The sequence below is a fragment of the Bufo gargarizans genome, chromosome 4 (assembly GCF_014858855.1).
Source record: "Bufo gargarizans isolate SCDJY-AF-19 chromosome 4, ASM1485885v1, whole genome shotgun sequence".
Classification (NCBI taxonomy): Eukaryota; Metazoa; Chordata; class Amphibia; order Anura; family Bufonidae; genus Bufo; species Bufo gargarizans.
The window spans coordinates 202,248,784-202,269,886 of record NC_058083.1 but is presented as its reverse complement, the minus strand read 5'-3'; the positions used below and the strand labels follow the sequence as shown (position 1 = coordinate 202,269,886).

The 21,103-nt window shown below is 46.2% G+C and overlaps 1 protein-coding gene across 1 annotated transcript; it reads right to left on the bottom strand.

The window, feature by feature from the left end:
• Positions 1-951: 951 nt before the first annotated feature.
• On the bottom strand, positions 952-20,055 carry LOC122936230 (transcription initiation factor TFIID subunit 1-like). The gene is made up of 2 exons (XM_044292326.1): positions 19,561-20,055; positions 952-2,634 (listed from the first exon to the last, which is right to left on the bottom strand). The coding sequence occupies exons 1-2, from the start codon at positions 19,698-19,700 to the stop codon at positions 1,611-1,613; spliced, it is 1,164 nt and encodes a 387-aa protein (XP_044148261.1). The 5' UTR covers positions 19,701-20,055; the 3' UTR covers positions 952-1,610.
• Positions 20,056-21,103: the final 1,048 nt, after the last annotated feature.

Genomic DNA, 21,103 nt, shown 5'->3' with positions numbered 1-21,103 from the left:
TTTGTGGCCCTATTGAAGTGAATAAGTTAGCATCCGAGCCGCCAAAAGTGCGGCTCGAATGCAGGCCAAAACAACGGCCTTGTGCATGAGGCCTAACATAGTTTTGGTTCGCATCTAATCCGCATTTTTTTATGGGTCGGATGCTGATCCATTCAGATAAATGGTACCGCAAAATTTGCAGACAGCACACCATTGTTCCAGTCCGTTGCATCCATAAAAATCTAGAACATGTCCTATTCTTGTCTGTATTACGGTAAAGGATCGGATATTTCTATTGTGAGCCGGTCATTCTGTTCTGCAAAATGTGGAATGCAGACGGCCGGTATCCGTGTTTTGCAGATCCAGAATTTGTGGACCGCATAACAGACAACGGTCATGTGCATACGTTTTGCTATATACTTAAGACTAACAAATGGCTGCAGCGTTTTTACCTACAAATGCCATAAAAAAAGCCAATGAAAATGCCATGAAAAATGGAACGAAGTGTGAATCCAGCCTTGGGCATAATAAATAAATACAATCAATGCTGCATTTTCTGTATCCTATTAAGGGCGCGTTCACACGACCGTGTGAAGCCCGTGCCCGTATTGCGGACCGCATTTGCGGATCCGCAATACACGGGTCCCGTTCCGTGTGCTTTACACATCACGGATGTGGACGCATTCATTTCAATGGGTCTGCAAATCCGGAGATGCGGAACGGAACCACGAAACAGAACACTACGGAAGCACTACGGAGTGCTTTCTGAGGTTCCGTTTCGTGCTTCCACACCGCGAAAAGATAGAGCTTGCTCTATCTTTTTGCGGAAGGGAGGGATCGCGGACCCGCTCAAGTGAATGGGGCCACAATCCCTATGCGGCTGCGACACAGCAGGTGCCTGTGCTTAGCGGACCGCAATTTGCGGTCCACAGCACGGGCACAGGCTTCACACGGTCGTGTGAACAAGCCCTAATGTGAATAAAACATAAAAGTCAAAATGTCTTTTAATTCGCAAAATTAAAACAAGGGTTAGGAAACACAAAAATAAAAGGTAACTTTTTATACGGCAGAAGTTATCTAGTAAGAAATGATTATACAGCAGTGACCTCTCATGTCATCAAATAACCACGGTGGTAATATTTCTGGTGTCAGACATGTCTCTCACGGCCAGAGGGGTTACATAGAATTAGAAAAACAAGCATGCTTTCTTCCAGAAACTTCTATACCTTTCTGGGGCTGAGTTAAAATACCACACACAACCTGTAAACGGGTGTGGTGCTGTTTTTGGAAAATGCAGCCATTTTTCCTGAACTTGGACCACCCCTTTAACTGCCAATCAATGAATTTCACTTTAGGATAAAACAATGTACTTCTCGTCAAGTCTAGGCCACAAAGCGACATTTTTATTAGTCACTGTTGTTTCATTTAAATAATATTTCTATGTGTTCTTCCACTAAAAGTGTTGTCCATGGTACGAGTTCTACTTTTTTTTACCCCCAGAAACACTCAAGTCCATGATTGTATCTGGTATTGTAGTTCAGCTCCATTTAAGTAAAGGAAACTTGACTGCAATACCAGACACAGACACTGGATATGAGTGGTGCTGTTTCAGGGGGGAAAAATGCAGAAACTTACAGGATGACACAGCAGTTTGATAATGAGTTAGAATCTAAACTATCTTGGTCAGATCGATTAGTATTTCTATTATTCCAAAACGAGCAGCAATTTGATAATGACTTGAAATCAAAACCATCTTGGTTAGATCGATGAGTATTTCTATTATTCCAAAACAAGCAGCAATTTGATAATGGCTTGGTATCTAAACTATCTTGGTCATTTTGAATACTTTGATGAGCATTCTGATGGGTATCCTGATGAGCATCCTGATGGGTATCCTGATGAGCATCCTGATGGGTATCCTGATGGGTATCCTGATGAGCATCCTGATGGGTATCCTGATGGGTATCCTGATGAGCATCCTGATGGGTATCCTGATGAGCATCCTGATGGGTATCCTGATGAGCATCCTGATGAGCATCCTGATGGGTATCCTGATGGGTATCCTGATGAGCATCCTGATGGGTATCCTGATGGGTATCCTGATGAGCATCCTGATGAGCATCCTGATGAGCATCCTGATGGGTATCCTGATGAGCATCCTGATGGGTATCCTGATGAGCATCCTGATGAGCATCCTGATGGGTATCCTGATGGGTATCCTGAAAATAGTTCCATCCCATTCTGTAAGAATTCATTCCTCTTTCCCAATCAACCACACGAAAAGGTGGTTGGGTTTCTCCAAAACCTTCATTCCTATTGCCGTTTTTGGTGCATATCCCATGTTCACATCCCTCACAATTGCTGCTATCATGTGGACCATCTTGTCTTCCATCTGAGATGAAGCTCTTAGATGGCAGTTCTTTTTTAGGGGTGTTGTAAATTCTCTCGCTTATCCTGTTAACAAGCATGCCCATGGCAATCTCTATGTTTTCAGGCATGAACATAGGATGCTCATAATATCCATCGGTACATATTTTACACTTTTGCTTGAAGATGTGCATCTTGACCTGCCTTGAGTTTCTCTGAGACTTTATCTGAAATAAGATGTGAACTTTTGAAGAAGCCCAACATCGACCGCATAGTTGGCAACAGAACCTAAAAAAAAGGGTTTACAGACAAACTTGTAATTATTTCTTTCAACCATTTAATTGTTAAATCACCTGCAAGCAATCCTCCATTAGTTTAGATATATCTAAAGAACCTGCATAACAAATAGTGTCCTCCTGGTGCAAATGCAAAACAAGGCCTCCACCTGCCATGCGTTATTTATAATAGTGGTGTCTACTTATTGAACCTCATCAGACAACAGGGGCCCAGATGCACTCGAGAGCCCCCTACTTCTGCTTCTGGACATAGAACCATTGCATTTCCTAAAAGCTGCCACTAAAAGTTTTTTTTTTTTTATATATAGTTGTCATTTAGTTCAAAATAACAGTAGCTGTATGAATCCATTTGCACTGAGCTGCCACTAGTGTTCTCTGTAGGCAGCCAAAGTTTTATCATGTACTATATAAAGGAAAGCAGGGGATATGGAACTGCATGTGGGAGAGTTATCAATTGCTGTATTTAAAGGAAATCTGTCACCAGGATAATCGCTATTGAAGTAAAGCAATGGCCTAATAGCACTTAGTACCTTATTTCCAGATGTGCCTTTGTTCCAGCAATAGATATTTTTATAGTCTGAAAATCCAGTTTATTTGGTATGCAAATGAGCCAGTAAGGTGCCCAGAGGGGCGTCATTCTTGCAGAAAGGAGCCCAGGTATGCCTCCTGCCACAATGTGTCCACCCACCCCTTCTACATCACATTCAAGCCATAACGCTCCCCCCCTTTTCCCTGCTCCCATCATGAGGGCGGGCTTGGGCACTAGCAGGAGGCATGCCTGGGCTCCTTCCTGCAAGAATGACGCCCCTGTGGGCACCTTACTGGCTCATTTGCATACCAAATAAATTGGATTTTCAGAAGATAGAAAACATCTATTGCTGGAACAAAGGCACATCTGGAAATAAGGTACTAAGTGCTATTAGGCCATGGCTTTACTTCAATAGTGATTATTCTGGTGACAGATTTCCTTTAAACCGTATATTTTGTCCGCATCTGATCCAAATTTTGTGCAGGTCAGATGCAGATTTATTCGCTTTGATGAGACCGCAAAAGATGAAGACAGCACACCGTGTGCTGTCCAAATCCATTTGTCTGTTTTGTCGCATCCGGAAAAATATAGAACGCGTCCTATCCTTGACCACATTACGGACAAGGATAGGACTGTTCTATTATGGGACTGATGTTCCATTCAGCAAAACGAGGAACGCACAGGACTGGTATCTGTGCTTTGTGGATCCACAATTTGCAGACCGCAAAACAGGCAACGGTCGTGTGCATGAGCCCTTACAGTACATGGTCTGAGAATGTATCCTTTGAAAATTGTTGCATGCTACTTTATATACACTAGAGGGCAACAGAACATCTGAGAGACTGTTTTGTGATTTATTTGTTTCTACTTGTTTATATGTGTATGGTGTTTTTGTTATATTGTGCATATACACTGCCTGTCCAAAAAATAAAGTCACCACCTGGATTTAACTAAGTAAATAGTAATGAGCCTCCTATTGGATATTTACTGCATGAGCGATTATCTTTCAGCTGGAAGGATAGTGGGGACCCATCGTATTTGAGGAAGAAATGTGGCGGAAAAAAAAATCCTGAATGATCGTGATCGGCGATCACTTAAAGGGGTATTATCATCTTAATGATCACTGTTAAATCTGTTAATGATTTAAAGGGGTTATCCCACTTTGCGTTTTTATACTTACCTGCTGCCACCGCGCGTTCACTTCCTGGATTCTGGCTGGGGGCGGGCTTTCTCTTGATTGAAGTCTTCTCCCGGCCGCGCATGCGCAATGGTGACTTATTTCTGGCCAGTATAGTACAGAGCCGGCGAGCGCGTTCGCAGCTCTGTACTATTCTGGCCGGGAAGAAGTCACGTCGCGCATGCGCGGCAGCGTGCGTGTTCAGAACAGCGAGCGGCCCGGCCAGGGAGAAAAGAAGGAGTCTTCTGGGCAAGCGCGACCATCGGGATTTTGGAGAAGAGCGGAGGTCGTAACCAGGGGAGACTGAGTCACAACAATCAGGTAAGTGGGGATGAATTTTATCCTAATCAGTGGGAATTTGTTAATAAAGTACATTTACAAAAATGATCACTGTCAAATCATTAACAGATTTAACAGTGATCATTATGATGGGATAACCCCTTTAAAGGGCTTCTGTCACCCCACTAAAGTGATTTTTTTTTTTTGGGCTAGTGAAATTAGTTATATTGCGATATATGACAATATAATTGTGTTACTTACTTTGATCCAGCAGTTTCTGCAAAAAACGAAGTTTTAATATATGTAAATTCGGTCTCTACCAGCAAGTAGGGCGGCTACTTGCTGCTAGCTGCTGCAGAAATCCGCCCCCTCGTCGTGTTGATTGACAGGGCCAGCCGGGATCTCCTCTTCCGGCCAGCCCTGTCGGCATTTCAAAAATCGCGCGCCTCTGTTGATTCGGCGCAGGCGCTCTGAGATGAGGAGGCTCGTCTCCTCAGCACTCCCTCAGTGCGCCTGCGCCGATGACGTCTTCTATTTCGGTGATGTCATCGGCGCAGGCGCACTGAGGGAGTTCTGAGGAGACGAGCCTCCTCATCTCAGAGCGCCTGCGCCGAATCAACAGAGGCGCGCGATTTTTGAAATGCCGACAGGGCTGGCCGGAGGAGGCTGGCCCTGTCAATCAACACGATGAGGGGGCGGATTTCTGCAGCAGCTAGCAGCAAGTAGTCGCCCTACTTGCTGGTAGAGACCGAATTTACATATATTAAAACTTCGTTTTTTGCAGAAACTGCTGGATCAAAGTAAGTAACACAATTATATTGTCATATATCGCAATATAACTGAATTTCACTAGCCCAAAAAAAAAAAATCACTTTAGTGGGGTGACAGAAGCCCTTTAACAGTGATCATTTTTCTAAATATATTTTATTAACAAATCCCCACCCCTTAGAAAAAAATAAACCTATACTTACCTGACTGTTGTCTTCCGTCTCCCCTGGTTACGGCCGCGGCTCTTCTCAGGAATCGCGGTGGCCGCGCGCGCGCAGACGACTTCTTTTCTTCTCCCGGCCGCGCGCTGTACTGAACGCGCACGCCAAGGCCACACATGCGCTATGGTGATTTCTTCCTGACCAGTATAGTATACTTGCCAGGAAGAAGTCACCAGGGCGCATGCGCGGACTCGGCGTGCGCGTTCAGTACAGCGTGTGGCCTGGCCGGGAGAAGACTTTAATCAAGATAGAGCCCGCCCCCTGCCGAGTGCCGAAACCAGGAAGTGGACAGCGCGCCGGGAGCAGGTAACTATTAAACGGCGTGTTGAGAATACCCCTTTAAACATTTGGTGAAATCAAATCGAAGAAAAACAACAGTAGAACTCAGGGCTATTGTCATGGAACCATGAACCAGACGTACAACAAGAGATAAGTGGAAAATAAGAAGGTTTTATTGAAAAGCAAGCCGTAAGCAAAAGTCCAAACGGATGGCTAAACCGAAGCAGGGTCTTGCGGAGACAGAGGTCAGGAACCAGAAGGGTAGTCAGACGAAGCCAGGATCAGGAACCAACGGGGTAGTCAGACGAAGCCAGGATCAGGAACCAACGGGGTAGTCAGACGAGGCCAGGATCAGGAACCAGAAGCAGCAGCAGTCTTAGAAGCATGTGAACACAGGAGGACCAAGCAAGGAACTGAAGCCACAGACCGCCTATATATATGAGCTAGGCATCCAGCTCCTCCCAGTGGGAAGGAGAAGCCGCAGGGTGGGAGGCTACAAGAAACCCAGAAACCAAGATGGCCGCCAGCACATGTCAAACAAAGGAGAGTAGTAAGAAGGTAAGACCATGACAGTACCTTCCCCTCAAGGGCCCCTCCTCCGCGGAGTAAGGAACGGTTTCTGAGGGAAGCGTGCGTGGAAGGCTCGGAGCAAAGCAGGAGCATGGACATCTGCGGAGGGAACCCAGGAACGCTCCTCTGGACCATAACCACGCCAATGGACCAAAAACTGCAACCGACCGCGGACCAGGCGTGAGTCCAGTATATTGCTCACCTCATATTCCTCACGATTGCCCACTTGGACCGGACGGGGCCGAGGAACCGAGGAAGTGAAACGATTACACACCAATGGCTTCAACAGGGAGACATGAAACACGTTGGAGATCCGCATGCCAGGAGGAAGCGCAAGGGCATAGGCTACCAGGTTTACCCTGCGAAGCACTCGGAAGGGACCAACAAAACGAGGCGCCAGCTTGGGAGTGGGCACTCGAAGGTTGAGGTTGCGGGTGGACAACCATACACGGTCTCCGACCTGGTAGGAAGGAGCGGGCGCTCGTCTGCGATCAGCCTGGAGTCTCTGGCGCTGCGCAGAGACCTCAAGGGACCTCTGGATCTGTACCCAAGAAGCACGTAGGACGGAAAGGTGATCCTCCACAGCCGGAATATCCTGGGGAGAGAATACCTCCGGTAACACGGCAGGTTGGAACCCATAATTGGCCATGAAGGGAGACGTCCCAGAGGAAGAGTTCACTGCCGTGTTCCTGGCAAACTCAGCCCAAGGCAGGAGGTCAACCCAATTGTCTTGGTGATCGGAGACATAGCAACGAAGGAATTGCTCCAAGGCCTGATTGGATCGTTCTGCGGCCCCATTGGACTGGGGGTGGTAGGTTGAGGAGAAAGAGAGATGAATCCCCAACTGGGAGCAAAAGGCGCGCCAGAACCTGGACACAAACTGACTCCCCCGATCCGACACAATCTCCTTGGGCAAACCGTGCAACCGGAAGACCTCCCTGGCGAAAATCGTGGCCAACTCTTGTGCAGAGGGTAACTTCTTGAGAGGAACACAGTGGCACATTTTGGAAAACCGATCCACAATCATGAGAATGACCGTATGGCCTCGGGATGCAGGGAGGTCCACAATGAAATCCATCCCCAGGTGTGACCATGGGCGCTCCCCGGTGGCTATGGGTTGCAAAAGGCCCAACGGAAGGTGCCGAGGGGACTTACTCTGGGCACAAACGGAGCATGCCGCTACATATGCGGCGATGTCGGATCGTAGAGAAGGCCACCAGAACAGACGTGAAACAGCCCAGGACAGCTGATTCTTTCCAGGATGCCCCGCGGCCTTGGAGTTATGGTAGGTTCGCAACAACCGAATGCGCAACTCCTCAGGCACAAAACACCTGCCGTTGGGTCTCCCAGAGGGAGCACCAGATTGAGCCGCCAAAATCTGCTCACCCAGGGGAGAGGTCAGGCTGGTGCGAATGGCGGCCAGGATCTGATTCGGAGGTATGACCGAAGTCGGAATCGACTCCTCCCCGGACAGCTCGGAGTACTGCCGTGATAAGGCATCCGCTCTGATGTTCTTGGAACCGGGTAGGTAGGAGACCACGTAATTAAAACGTGACAAGAACAGAGCCCATCTGGCCTGACGTGGTGTCAATCTCTTGGCCTCAGAAAGGTAGGTCAGATTCTTGTGGTCTGTCAGGATGAGAACCGGAACCACCGAACCCTCGAGCAAGTGCCTCCATTCTTTAAGGGCCTGCACGATGGCCAATAACTCCCTGTCACCAATCTGATAGTTGCACTCCGCGGAAGACAGTTTCCGGGAGTAAAACCCACAAGGAAGCAGAGGACCCTCTGGTGTTCTACGCTGAGACAGGAGGGCGCCTACTCCCGTCTCAGACGCGTCCACCTCGAGGACAAAGGGCAACCCAGGGTTGGGATGCGACAGAATCGGAGCCGACACAAAGGCGGACTTTAGAGCCTCAAACGCTCGGATGGCCTCGAGCGGCCAGACCTGGAAATTACTGCCCTTCCTGGTCAGATCCGTGAGCGGCTTTGCTAGCATAGAAAAGTCCCTGATGAACTTCCGATAATAATTGGCGAAGCCCAAAAAGCGCTGCAGGGCACGGAGACCACTGGGCTGGGGCCACTGTAAGACAGCCGAAACCTTCTCAGGATCCATGGAGAACCCCTCAGCGGAAATGATGTAACCTAAGAAGGTTACCTGGGATCGGTGAAATTCGCATTTCTCAAGCTTACCGAACAGCCTGTTCTCTCGTAACCGTTGCAACACTCGTCTGACATCCATAATGTGGGCCTCCATGGATTCAGAATATACCAAGATGTCATCCAAATAGACCACCACACACTGCTGCAACAGGCCACGGAAAACATCGTTGATGAATTCCTGGAAGACTGCGGGCGCATTGCACAACCCAAAGGGCATAACCAAGGATTCATAATGACCGGTCCTGGTGTTAAACGCGGTCTTCCACTCATCGCCCGCCTTGATCCTTACCAGGTTATATGCCGCCCTCAGGTCGAGTTTGGTAAAGACCGTGGCCCCTTTGAGGCGATCGAACAGCTCGGAAATCAAGGGTATCGGGTAAGCGTTCTTGATCGTGATGCGATTGAGACCCCTGTAATCGATGCAAGGCCTCAACTCACCGCCCTTCTTTTTCACAAAGAAAAATCCAGCCCCTGCCGGGGACGAGGATTTGCGAATGTGTCCGCGTGAAAGCGCCTCCCTCACGTACTCCTCCATGGCCTCATTCTCCGCTACCGACAGTGGATAGACTTTGCCACGAGGAGGAACGGCACCAGATTGTAACTCTATGGCACAATCGTATGGGCGGTGCGGAGGTAGGGCAACCGCGCGCACCTTATCGAATACATCCCGGTACTCTTCGTATTCAGGAGGCAACAGAGAGTCCGAGGAAGTACACAGCAACTTGACAGGCCCATGGATGCAACTAGCCCCACACTGCGGTGACCACGAGAGGATCTCGGCCGATCTCCAATCGAAAGTCGGATTATGCTTCTGGAGCCAGGGGTACCCCAAGACCACCGAGTAGTGTGGAGACTAAATCACCTGGAAACAGACCGACTCTCTGTGAACGGCACCAATGGCTATCCCCACTGGAAGGGTCTCATGAGTCACGTGTGGCGGCAGAAGGGGTCTGCCGTCTATCGCCTCAAGAGCCAATGGGGAACCTCGAGGCTGCAGAGGAATGGAATTGGCGGCAGCGAACACACTATCAATGAACAAACCACCAGCACCAGAGTCCACCAACGCCTGGGTCGTCACCGAGCCCCCGACCCAGGAGAGGACAACAGTGATCAGTGGTTTGTCAACACGGGAAACCGGGGACGAGGAGACTCCACCCAAGATCTGCCCCCGACAGGATCTCAGGTGCGAGCGTTTCCCGGACGGTTCGGACATGCCAACCGAAAATGCCCACCGAGACCACAGTACATGCATCGGCCCTCGCGTCTCCGGAGTACCCTCTCCCCCTCGGACAGGCGAGCAAACCCCAGCTGCATGGGTTCACCCCCAGACAAGTCATCCCCAGGAGGCGTGGGAGGAGAGGGAGGCACGGGTGGGACAGCAAACGTAGGCGCCAATCTGTTAGAAGACCTCCGCAGGCTCTCCTTAAAGGAAGGTCTCTCCCTGAGTCTGGTGTCAATCAAAATCAGGAAAGAAATAAGAGACTCGAGCTCCACTGGTAGGTCCTTAGCTGCAACCTCATCCTTCAAGGCATCCGAAAGACCATGAGAGAAAGCAGCGACCAGAGCCTCATTATTCCAGCCCACCTCTGCTGCCAGGGTACGAAACTCAATGGCGTATTCAGCTACGGATCGTGAACCCTGTCTGATGGACATAAGGAGCTTCGCAGCAGAGGCAGCACGAGCCGGCACATCGAATACCTTCCGAAGAGAAGCAACAAAACCGGAAAACTCGGCAACCACCGGATTGTTGTTCTCCCATAAAGGGCTGGCCCAGGCCAAGGCCTTGTCCGAGAGCAGCGAGATCAAGAAGCCCACCTTTGATCTCTCAGTAGGAAAGGCATGTGGCAGCAACTCGAAATAAATGCCCACCTGGTTAAGGAAACCTCGGCACTGAGTTGGCTCTCCCCCAAAGCGCTGTGGAAGGGGGGCAGAACCGGTCATACCCCGAGACACCGCAGGCGCAGCAACAGGTGTCGGGGTAGACTCTGGCGCAACAACCGGAGCGGCAGTAGGAACGGGCCCAGGAGCGACAACCGACCCATCGGCAACGGAAGCGAAATGAGCCGTGCGTTCAAGCAGGGTTTGCAACGCCACAGCGAACCGACCCAACAGGTGATCCTGCTGATCAAGTCTGGCAACCAGCATAGGTAGCGAGGATGGCCCTGTACCGTCAGAATTCATGGCTTGGTCCTAATGTCATGGAACCATGAACCAGACGTACAACAAGAGATAAGTGGAAAATAAGAAGGTTTTATTGAAAAGCAAGCCGTAAGCAAAAGTCCAAACGGATGGCTAAACCGAAGCAGGGTCTTGCGGAGACAGAGTTCAGGAACCAGAAGGGTAGTCAGACGAAGCCAGGATCAGGAACCAACGGGGTAGTCAGACGAAGCCAGGATCAGGAACCAACGGGGTAGTCAGACGAGGCCAGGATCAGGAACCAGAAGCAGCAGCAGTCTTAGAAGCATGTGAACACAGGAGGACCAAGCAAGGAACTGAAGCCACAGACCGCCTATATATATGAGCTAGGCATCCAGCTCCTCCCAGTGGGAAGGAGAAGCCGCAGGGTGGGAGGCTACAAGAAACCCAGAAACCAAGATGGCCGCCAGCACATGTCAAACGAAGGAGAGTAGTAAGAAGGTAAGACCATGACAGCTATGTTTAATAGTGAAAGTAAGAGCATTTCCACACGCACAATGCGAAGGGAACTCAAGGGATTGGGACTGAATAGCTGTGTAGCCGTAAGAAAACCACTAATCAGTAAGGCAAACCAGAAAAAAAGGCTTCAATTTGCTAGCGAGCATAAAGATTGGACTCTGGAGCAATGAAAGGTCATGTGGTCTGATGAGTCCAGATTTACCCTGTTCCAGAGTGATGGGCACATCAGGGTAAGAACAGAGGCAGATGAAGTGATGCACCCATCATACCTAGTGCCTACTGTACAAGCCTGTGGGGGCAGTGCTATGATCTGGGGTTGCTGCAGTTGGTCAGGTCTAGGTTCAGCAACAGTATGTGCTCCAAGAATAAGGTCAGCTGACCACCTGAACATACTGAATGACCAGGTTATTCCATCAATGGATTTTTTCTTCCCTGATGGCACGGGCATATTCAAAGATGACAATGCCAGGATTTATTGGGCTCAAATTTTGAAAGAGTGGTTCAGGGAGCATGAGACATTATTTTCACACATGGATTGGCCACCACAGAGTCCAGACCTTAACCCCATTGAGAATCTTTGGGATGTGCTGGAGAAGGCTTTGTGCAGCGGTCAGACTCTACAATCATCAATGCAAGATCTTGGTGAGAAATTAATGCAACACTGGATGGAAATAAATCTTGTGACATTGCAGAAGCTTATCGAAACTATGCCACAGCGAATGCGTGCCGTAATCAAAGCTAAAGGAGGTCCAACGAAATATTAGCGTGTGTGACCTTTTTTTTTTTGGTGGCGACTTTTTTTTTGTACAGGCAGTGTATAATGCCTTTATGTTGCAGGACATCTGGAAAGTGGGTCGCTATAGCCAGCGGTACCACCAAGCTATGCTGCTGTAAATAGCTGCGGAAGTAACAGACATCATGGCTGTCAGATACAGGGGATATATGTATGTCAGCATAGGCCCAGGAAGAGCCTGATGCTGACTGGAAAGTGTGCATAGCAACACCAATACACTGATCTTAGATAAGCAGTTTGGAAGAGATAACATAGTATCCGTGTTTTGCGAATACGCAATTTGTGGACTGAAAAACGGGCAATGGTCGTGTGCATGAGCCCTTATAAAGAGATAGCCTATCACTAGAATTACTTCATGATCAGTAGGGGGCAACCTCTGGAATCACCGTCGATCTTAAAAACTAAGAGTACTTTCACACTTGCGTTAAACTTTTCCGGTATTGAGTTCTGCCCTGTGGACTCAATACCGGAAAAAAAACTAATCAGTTTTATCCTAATGCATTCTGAATGGAGAGCAATCCAATGGAGAGCATCAAGTCTTCAGTTCAGTTACTGTACGTTTTTTTGGACGGAGAAAATAGCAGCATGCTGCAGTATTTTCTCCTTCCAAAATTCCGGAACACTTGCCAGAATCCAAGATCCGGCATTATTTTCCATTGAAATGCATAAATGCCGGATCCGGCTCCAAGGCGACGGAACTGCCTGCCGGAATCCAACAACGCAAGTGTGAAAGTACCCTAAAGGTCAGCTTTGCTGATTGTTTTTGAACTCCTTCACTGTCTGTCTGCACAGTGGCACCACGGCCACCCGCTGTTCCAAGAGAATTGCAGCACGTGGACATGCAGGAATGGGGACAGCTACAAATTCCTGTGCAGACAGGTAGATAGGACTGCTGAAGTATAAGGAAAAAATACGTGAAGGGCCACAATTGTGAGGGGCCCATAGATCATAAAATGTGGACATATCCTAGTGATAGGTACTTTAAAAAACTGGGAATACCCTTTTATTAGATCTTCCCCACGTCTCAAAACCAGAACCTCAACATATATATATATATATATATATATATATATACACACACACTCACCTAAAGAATTATTAGGAACACCTGTTGCATTTCTCATTAATGCGATTATCTAGTCAACCAATCACATGGCAGTTGCTTCAATGCATGTAGGGTTGTGGTCCTGGTCAAGACAATCTCCTGAACTCCAAACTGAATGTCAGAATGGGAAAGAAAGGTAGGCTACAATAGCAGAAGACCCCATCGGGTACCACTCATCTCCACTACAAATAGGAAAAAGAGGCTACAATTTGCACAAGCTCACCAAAATTGGACTGTTGAAGACTGGAAAAATGTTGCCTGGTCTGATGAGTCTCGATTTCTGTTGAGACATTCCAATGGTAGAGTCCGAATTTGGCGTAAACAGAATGAGAACATGTATCCATCATGCCTTGTTACCACTCTGCAGGCTGGTGGTGGTGGTGTAATGGTGTGGGGGATGTTTTCTGGGCACACTTTAGGCCCCTTAGTGCCAATTGGCCATGGTTTAAATACCACGGGCTACCTGAGCATTGTTTCTGACCATGTCCATCCCTTCATGACCACCATGTACTCATCCTCTGATGGCTACTTCAGCAGGATAATGCACCATGTCACAAAGCTCGAATCATTTCTAATTGGTTTCTTGAACATGACAATGAGTTCACTGTACTAAAATGGCCCCCACAGTCACTAGATCTCAACCCAATAGAGCATCTTTGGGATGTGGTGGAACGGGAGCTTCGTGCCCTGGATGTGCATCCCTTAAATCTCCATCAACTGCAAGATGCTATCCTATCAATATGGGCCAACATTTCTAAAGAATGCTATCAGCACCTTGTTTAATCGATGCCACGTAGAATTAAGGCAGTTCTGAAGGCAAAAGGGGGTCCATAGTATGGTGTTTCTAATAATTCTTTAGGTGAGTGTATATATGTATACACTATGTGCAGAATTATTAGGCAAATAAGTATTTTGACCACATCATCAGGTGTGCATAATTATTAGGCAACTTCCTTTCCTTTGGCAAAATGGGTCAAAAGAAGGACTTGACAGGCTCAGAAAAGTCAAAAATAGTGAGATATCTTGCAGAGGGATGCAGCACTCTTAAAATTGCAAAGCTTCTGAAGCGTGATCATCGAACAATCAAGCGTTTCATTCAAAATAGTCAACAGGGTCGCAAGAAGCGTGTGGAAAAACCAAGGCGCAAAATAACTGCCCATGAACTGAGAAAAGTCAAGCGTGCAGCTGCCAAGATGCCACTTGCCACCAGTTTGGCCATATTTCAGAGCTGCAACATCACTGGAGTGCCCAAAAGCACAAGGTGTGCAATACTCAGAGACATGGCCAAGGTAAGAAAGGCTGAAAGACGACCACTGAACAAGACACACAAGCTGAAACGTCAAGACTGGGCCAAGAAATATCTCAAGACTGATTTTTCTAAGGTTTTATGGACTGATGAAATGAGAGTGAGTCTTGATGGGCCAGATGGCTGGATTGGTAAAGGGCAGAGAGCTCCAGTCCGACTCAGACGCCAGCAAGGTGGAGGTGGAGTACTGGTTTGGGCTGGTACCATCAAAGATGAGCTTGTGGGGCCTTTTTGGGTTGAGGATGGAGTCAAGCTCAACTCCCAGTCCTACTGCCAGTTTCTGGAAGACACCTTCTTCAAGCAGTGGTACAGGAAGAAGTCTGCAAGGTAAGAAAAACATGATTTTCATGCAGGACAATGCTCCATCACACGCGTCCAAGTACTCCACAGCGTGGCTGGCAAGAAAGGGTATAAAAGAAGAAAATCTAATGACATGGCCTCCTTGTTCACCTGATCTGAACCCCATTGAGAACCTGTGGTCCATCATCAAATGTGAGATTTACAAGGAGGGAAAACAGTACACCTCTCTGAACAGTGTCTGGGAGGCTGTGGTTGCTGCTGCACGCAATGTTGATGGTGAACAGATCAAAACACTGACAGAATCCATGGATGGCAGGCTTTTGAGTGTCCTTGCAAAGAAAGGTGGCTATATTGGTCACTGATTTGTTTTTGTTTTGTTTTTTGAATGTCAGAAATGTATATTTGTGAATGTTGAGATGTTATATTGGTTTCACTGGTAAAAATAAATAATTGAAATGGGTATATATTTGTTTTTTGTTAAGTTGCCTAATAATTATGTACAGTAATAGTCACCTGCACACACAAATATCCCCCTAAAATACAAACCGGATTCCAAAAAAGTTGGGACACTAAACAAATTGTGAATAAAAACTGAATGCAATGATGTGGAGATGGCAAATGTCAATATTTTATTTGTACTAGAACGTAGATGACAGATCAAACGTTTAATCCGAGTAAATGTATCATTTTAAAGGAAAAATACGTTGATTCAAATTTTCACGGTGTCAACAAATCCCCAAAAAGTTGGGACAAGTAGCAATAAGAGGCTGGAAAAAGTAAATTTGAGCATAACAAAGAGCTGGAAGACCAATTAACACTAATTAGGTCAATTGGCAACATGATTGGGTATAAAAAGAGCTTCTCAGAGTGGCAGTGTCTCTCAGAAGCCAAGATGGGTAGAGGATCACCAATTCCCACAATGTTGCGCAGAAAGATAGTGTAGCAATATCAGAAAGATGTTACCCAGTGAAAAATTGCAAAGACTTTGCATCTATCATCATCAACTGTGCATAACATCATCCGAAGATTCAGAGAATCTGGAACAATCTCTGTGCGTAAGGGTCAAGGCCGTAAAACCATACTGGATGCCTGTGATCTCCGGGCCCTTAAACGACACTGCACCACAAACAGGAATGCTACTGTAAAGGAAATCACAGAATGGGCTGAGGAATACTTCCAGAAACCATTGTCAGTGAACACAATCCACTGTGTCATCTGCCGTTGCCAGCTGAACCTCTACAGTGCAAAGAAGAAGCCATTTCTAAGCAAGATCCACAAGCTCAGGCGTTTTCACTGGGCCAGGGATCATTTAAAATGGAGTGTGGCAAAATGGAAGACTGTTCTGTGGTCAGACGAGTCACGATTCAAAGTTCTTTTTGGAAATCTGGGACGCCATGTCATCCGGACCAAAGAGGACAAGGACAACCTAAGTTGTTATCAACGCTCAGTTCAGAAGCCTGCATCTCTGATGGTATGGGGTTGCATGAGTGCGTGTGGCATGGGCAGCTTGCATGTCTGGAAAGGCACCATCAATGCAGAAAAATATATTCAGGTTCTAGAACAACATATGCTCCCATCCAGACGTCATCTCTTTCAGGGAAGACCCTGCATTTTTCAACAAGATATTGCCAGACCACATTCTGCATCAATCACAACATGGCTGCGTAGGAGAAGGATCCGGGTACTGAAATGGCCAGTCTGCAGTCCAGATCTTTCACCTATAGAGAACATTTGGCGCATCATAAAGAGGAAGGTGCAACAAAGAAGGCCCAAGACGATTGAACAGTTAGAGGCCTGTATTAGACAAGAATGAGAGAGCATTCCTATTTCTAAACTTGAGAAACTGGTCTCCTCGGTCCCCAGACGTCTGTTGAGTGTTGTAAGAAGAAGGGGAGATTCCACACAGTGGTGAAAATGGCCTTGTCCCAACTTTTTGGGGATTTGTTGACACCATGAAATTCTGATTCAACATATTTTTCCATTAAAATGGTAAATTTTCTCAGTTTAAACTTTTGTTCCGTGATTTATGTTCTATTCTGAATAAAATATTAGAAGTTGGCACCTCCACATCATTGCATTCAGTTTTTATTCACGATTTGGATAGTGTCCCAACTTTTTTGGAATCCAGTTTGTAGCTAAAACTAAAAACAAACTAAAAACTACTTCCAAAAATATTCAGCTTTGATATTAATGAGTTTTTTGGGTTCATTGAGAACATGGTTGTTGTTCAATAATAAAATTAATCCTCAAAAATACAACTTGCCTAATAATTCTGCACTCCCTGTGTACATATATATATATATATATATACATATGAGAGAGAGAGAGATCCGCTCCATCCTCCACACTTTCTGCCACCAGCGTACTCCTCAATAGGCAGTGCTGCTAGCATTCAGTTGTCAGGACAAGACTGGGCATCCTGGTTCAGCAAGCAGCAGCCAATCAGAGGTGCGCTGATGTCACCAGTCATGTGACATTGCACAGGTCGCATGACCAGGATGTGTTGCCTATTTAAATAGGCAGACTGCTGGCCACAAGTTGCCTGTGATCACTGTTATCTTCCTGGATTGCCTCGCTAGCCTTAGGGCTCATGCACACGACCGTGCAACTTGCGGAACGGAATGGGCGGCCCATGATAGAAATACCTATTCTTGTCCATAAAACGGACAAGAATAGGACATGTTATATTCTTTTGCGGGGCCACGGAACAAAGCAACTGATGCAGACAACACATGGAGTGATGTCTGTCCACATCCAAACCGCAAAAAATGCAGCTCGGTGTCATACCCCACTCTGACGATGTGCGGAGGTCGGCCAGGATAGCAGCACGAGTTTAGTGTTTGTTTTGGAGCCGTGCTGGATCCGCCTCTCATCAGGTGCACTGGGTGGGGTCATTAGTTTAAATAGCATACCAGCCCAGTGCTCTGAGCGGATTATACTAATCATTGTGGTCTTGGAAGCTAGAAGGGAAAGTTGTCTGTCTGTTCCAGCTCTGGAAGATAAGTGCTATTTCTAGTTTCGTTGTTTTGTGTCACCTCTCCCATCCAGGTTCTGTACGAGCAGGCTGCTCCTATTTCCCCTCTTCACCATCTCAGGGAATTCAGGGTTTTGTCAGCCCAGGCACGAGGACACATCATACCTACCTTAAAGGTCTGCATGTGGGCTGAGCAGTGCAGGGAAAGAGGTCAGGGATTAGCTAGGAGGTGACCCTTCCCCTGTCTCTCGCCCAGAGCCTGGTTTGTGGGTTTTCTGTGTGTCTGAGTGCATGCCTGCCGTGACACTCAGATGCAGACCCAAACAGTAGTGTGCATAAGCCCTTATTCTGCGTTATTACCTACTGGATTCTCAACCTCTAATTTGGTCCTTGAACTTTGCCTGAAGATTTGTACTCTGATATTTCTTCCTGGTTTGAACCCTGGCTTGATATTGTATAAGATCTGTCTATTTCTGGTTTTCCATGTCTGTTCTACTGGTATTGACTTTGGCATGGTTCTGTCTCTGTTTTGTGGTCCATAATTTGGTTTGTTTTTGTCTCTCCTGGTTTTGACCTGGCTTGTCAGTTTCTGTTATACGCCAGTTTTTTCCTCCTGGTTCTCCCTCCCACATGGACCCCTGCAGTCCCTTTCCTGCATTTAGGAAGGGACCGCCACCCAGTTGTGGGCCGCTGTCTAGGGCATAATATGCAATTAGATAGGGACATGGCGAAAGAGTAGTTCAGGGTACACTGCTCCCGTTGTGACACATGCCTTGCTTCGTTTTCTTAACTAAAATGATGATGTGCCCATATACTATATGTGACAGCCAATCACAGGCCTCAGTGTTCTTGTGCCATACACCACTGAGGCCATTAATTGGCTGCAGTGGTTGCGTCATGTTTTTGGCTACATCGGTGGGGAGACTCAGAACGATGGCACTGTAACGGAGGGGAATCTGAATGGTAACTGTAAAATCTTCTCTGCAAGAAAAAAAAATATTAACTGCCAGAAATATTCTGGACAAAATGGATGCATTCTTACTTTTAGGGTGCTTCCACTGCTTTTGAAAGAGTTTTCTCATTTGCAAGAAATGAAATGAAGCTTTTTTGGGGTGGTCTTTTCCTACTTTTTTCGTTTTTAGATTTTTTTAGACAATGAAAAAAAACTGTTTTGCCATTAGCTTATAGAGTTTTTATTTGCACCTGATTTTGAGGCAGAAATAATCAGGAGCTACAGTATATCTAATACAAAATCAGCTTGTTTTACAAGCTGATTTTGGAGGCAGATGAGATGTTTGCATTACACGCTGTTGTTGGAGCAGATTTTTGTCAGCCTGTTTGAACAAATCAGGGTTGTCAATAGGAGGCAGATATAAGGTGGGGTTTTTTTTTGTTTTGTTTTGTTTTGCAATTCTGAAGTGGAAAAATCCTCCAAATCAGCTGCAAATAAATTCTGCTTTAATTGCCCCTAGGATGTATTAAAACAGTTGTATATGAGTTGTCTTTCCAAAATACAGAATGTGCTCCCAACATAGATCATAACACAATTTTGTTGCAGATATTTCCACAAAAGAAAATTAGTTTCAACCACCTGACTGGAACCCCATTCAAATGCATAGAGCTGATTTTCTGTCACAACATAATCCGCAGCGTGTAAATGCACCCTTACTGTTCTCGACAACAGATGTGCAGACATAGCATAGCACATAGCGCATGTCATATACCATGTTAGTGCACCTTTTGAAAGATTATTCAGCATGATGAAAGAGAGGAAAGTTTTGAATACTATGTTACTATACCTGGCAAATGAGTATACGATATACTGTAACCAGCCCTGATGCTTCTGGAAATTTTCTTCGATATCCAAACTCCAGCATTGTAGGATTCCTCTGATGAATATTTCATTCCGAAAAGCTTCTTTCCAAGCGTCTTCGTCCATCTTTCATGGTATTCATGGACTGAAAAGCTGTAATGTGTACTCTTACCCTCTCTCCAGTAGTGACGTGTCTGTTATTCTCAAGAAATGAAGCTATCATATTTAGCAGAGATAAAGGAAATGGTGCTCACAATGTTAGTATGTCTGTACTGTGTGCAGCGTAAAAGATGTGGGATTAAGGAGGCTCACCTATTGCTAATTACAGCTTTTTGTTATTTTAGTAGTAGGTACAACCAATTCATGAGTTTTGAGTTCCAGTCAAGTTTGAGAAGAAGAACAGCTGTGATTCAATGACTGGGTGAATCAGGTACACGTACAGTATATACAGGGGTGCAAACTGCCAAATAATACAAGCAAATGATCCTTAATTAATCAATGTCTCAAATACCATGCTTTTCTAGGCTCTGGAGCCCCTTCCTCAGGTAGCAGAGACACTTTATTAAGTACAAGGACATTACATTTTGTAAACCAAAATGGCACCATGCAGCCAATTACCCATTCCCCTAGGCGGGAATAGGATGAATAAACAAAAATAAAAGATATTACATATTATACGTACTTTAAATCTAGGTCCATAGAAAACATACTGTACATATGTGAAACAAAAATCTGATTTCGAAGTACTAAAACATTGTTAGGAGTGAGACTGATCAGGAGAAGTGCAGAAGGTGTTCATGGTCCTCTGATAGCAAGAATATGGCAGTAAACATTCCTAAGAGAAGAGGGATAACTCTTAAAAGTGTTGTCCCTATGGACATTTATGGCAAATTGCGAGGATAGGCACTAATATAGACATAGAGAATATACACACTACTCACAAAAAGTTAGGGATATTTGGGTTTCGGGGGAAATTTAGGGAAAACTTAAAAAGTTCACACTACAGTGATATTTTATCAGGAAAAGGGGGCATTTAAAGTAGAAGCATGCAATGGGGATTTCCTCATCTCAAACAATTTATTGAAACAAAAGCCAACAATAGTGGTGGGTATACCCCCACAAAAATGTCAATGTCTCAAAAACTTGTCATATGGCCTTGAGCATCAATTACAGCTTGACAACATCTCATGTTGGTAACAAGTCGACTTAGGCTAGGTCTATACGACGACATTTTGTTGCACTAATGTCGCGCAACAATTTTTATAATGGCAGTCCATGGTGTCCCACTGCAACATGCAACATGCTGCGACTGCGACGTAACAGTCACAGAAAATCCATTCGAGATAGATTTTTCTGCGACTGTCGCGTCGCAGTCGCAGCATGTCGCATGTTGCAGTGCGACACCATAGACTGCCATTATAAAAATTTTCGCGCGACATTAGTGCAACAAAATGTTGCACGACAAAGTTTGCGCCCCATCTGTCGCGCAACTTTTTGTTGCGCAACAAATGTCATCGTGTAGACCTAGC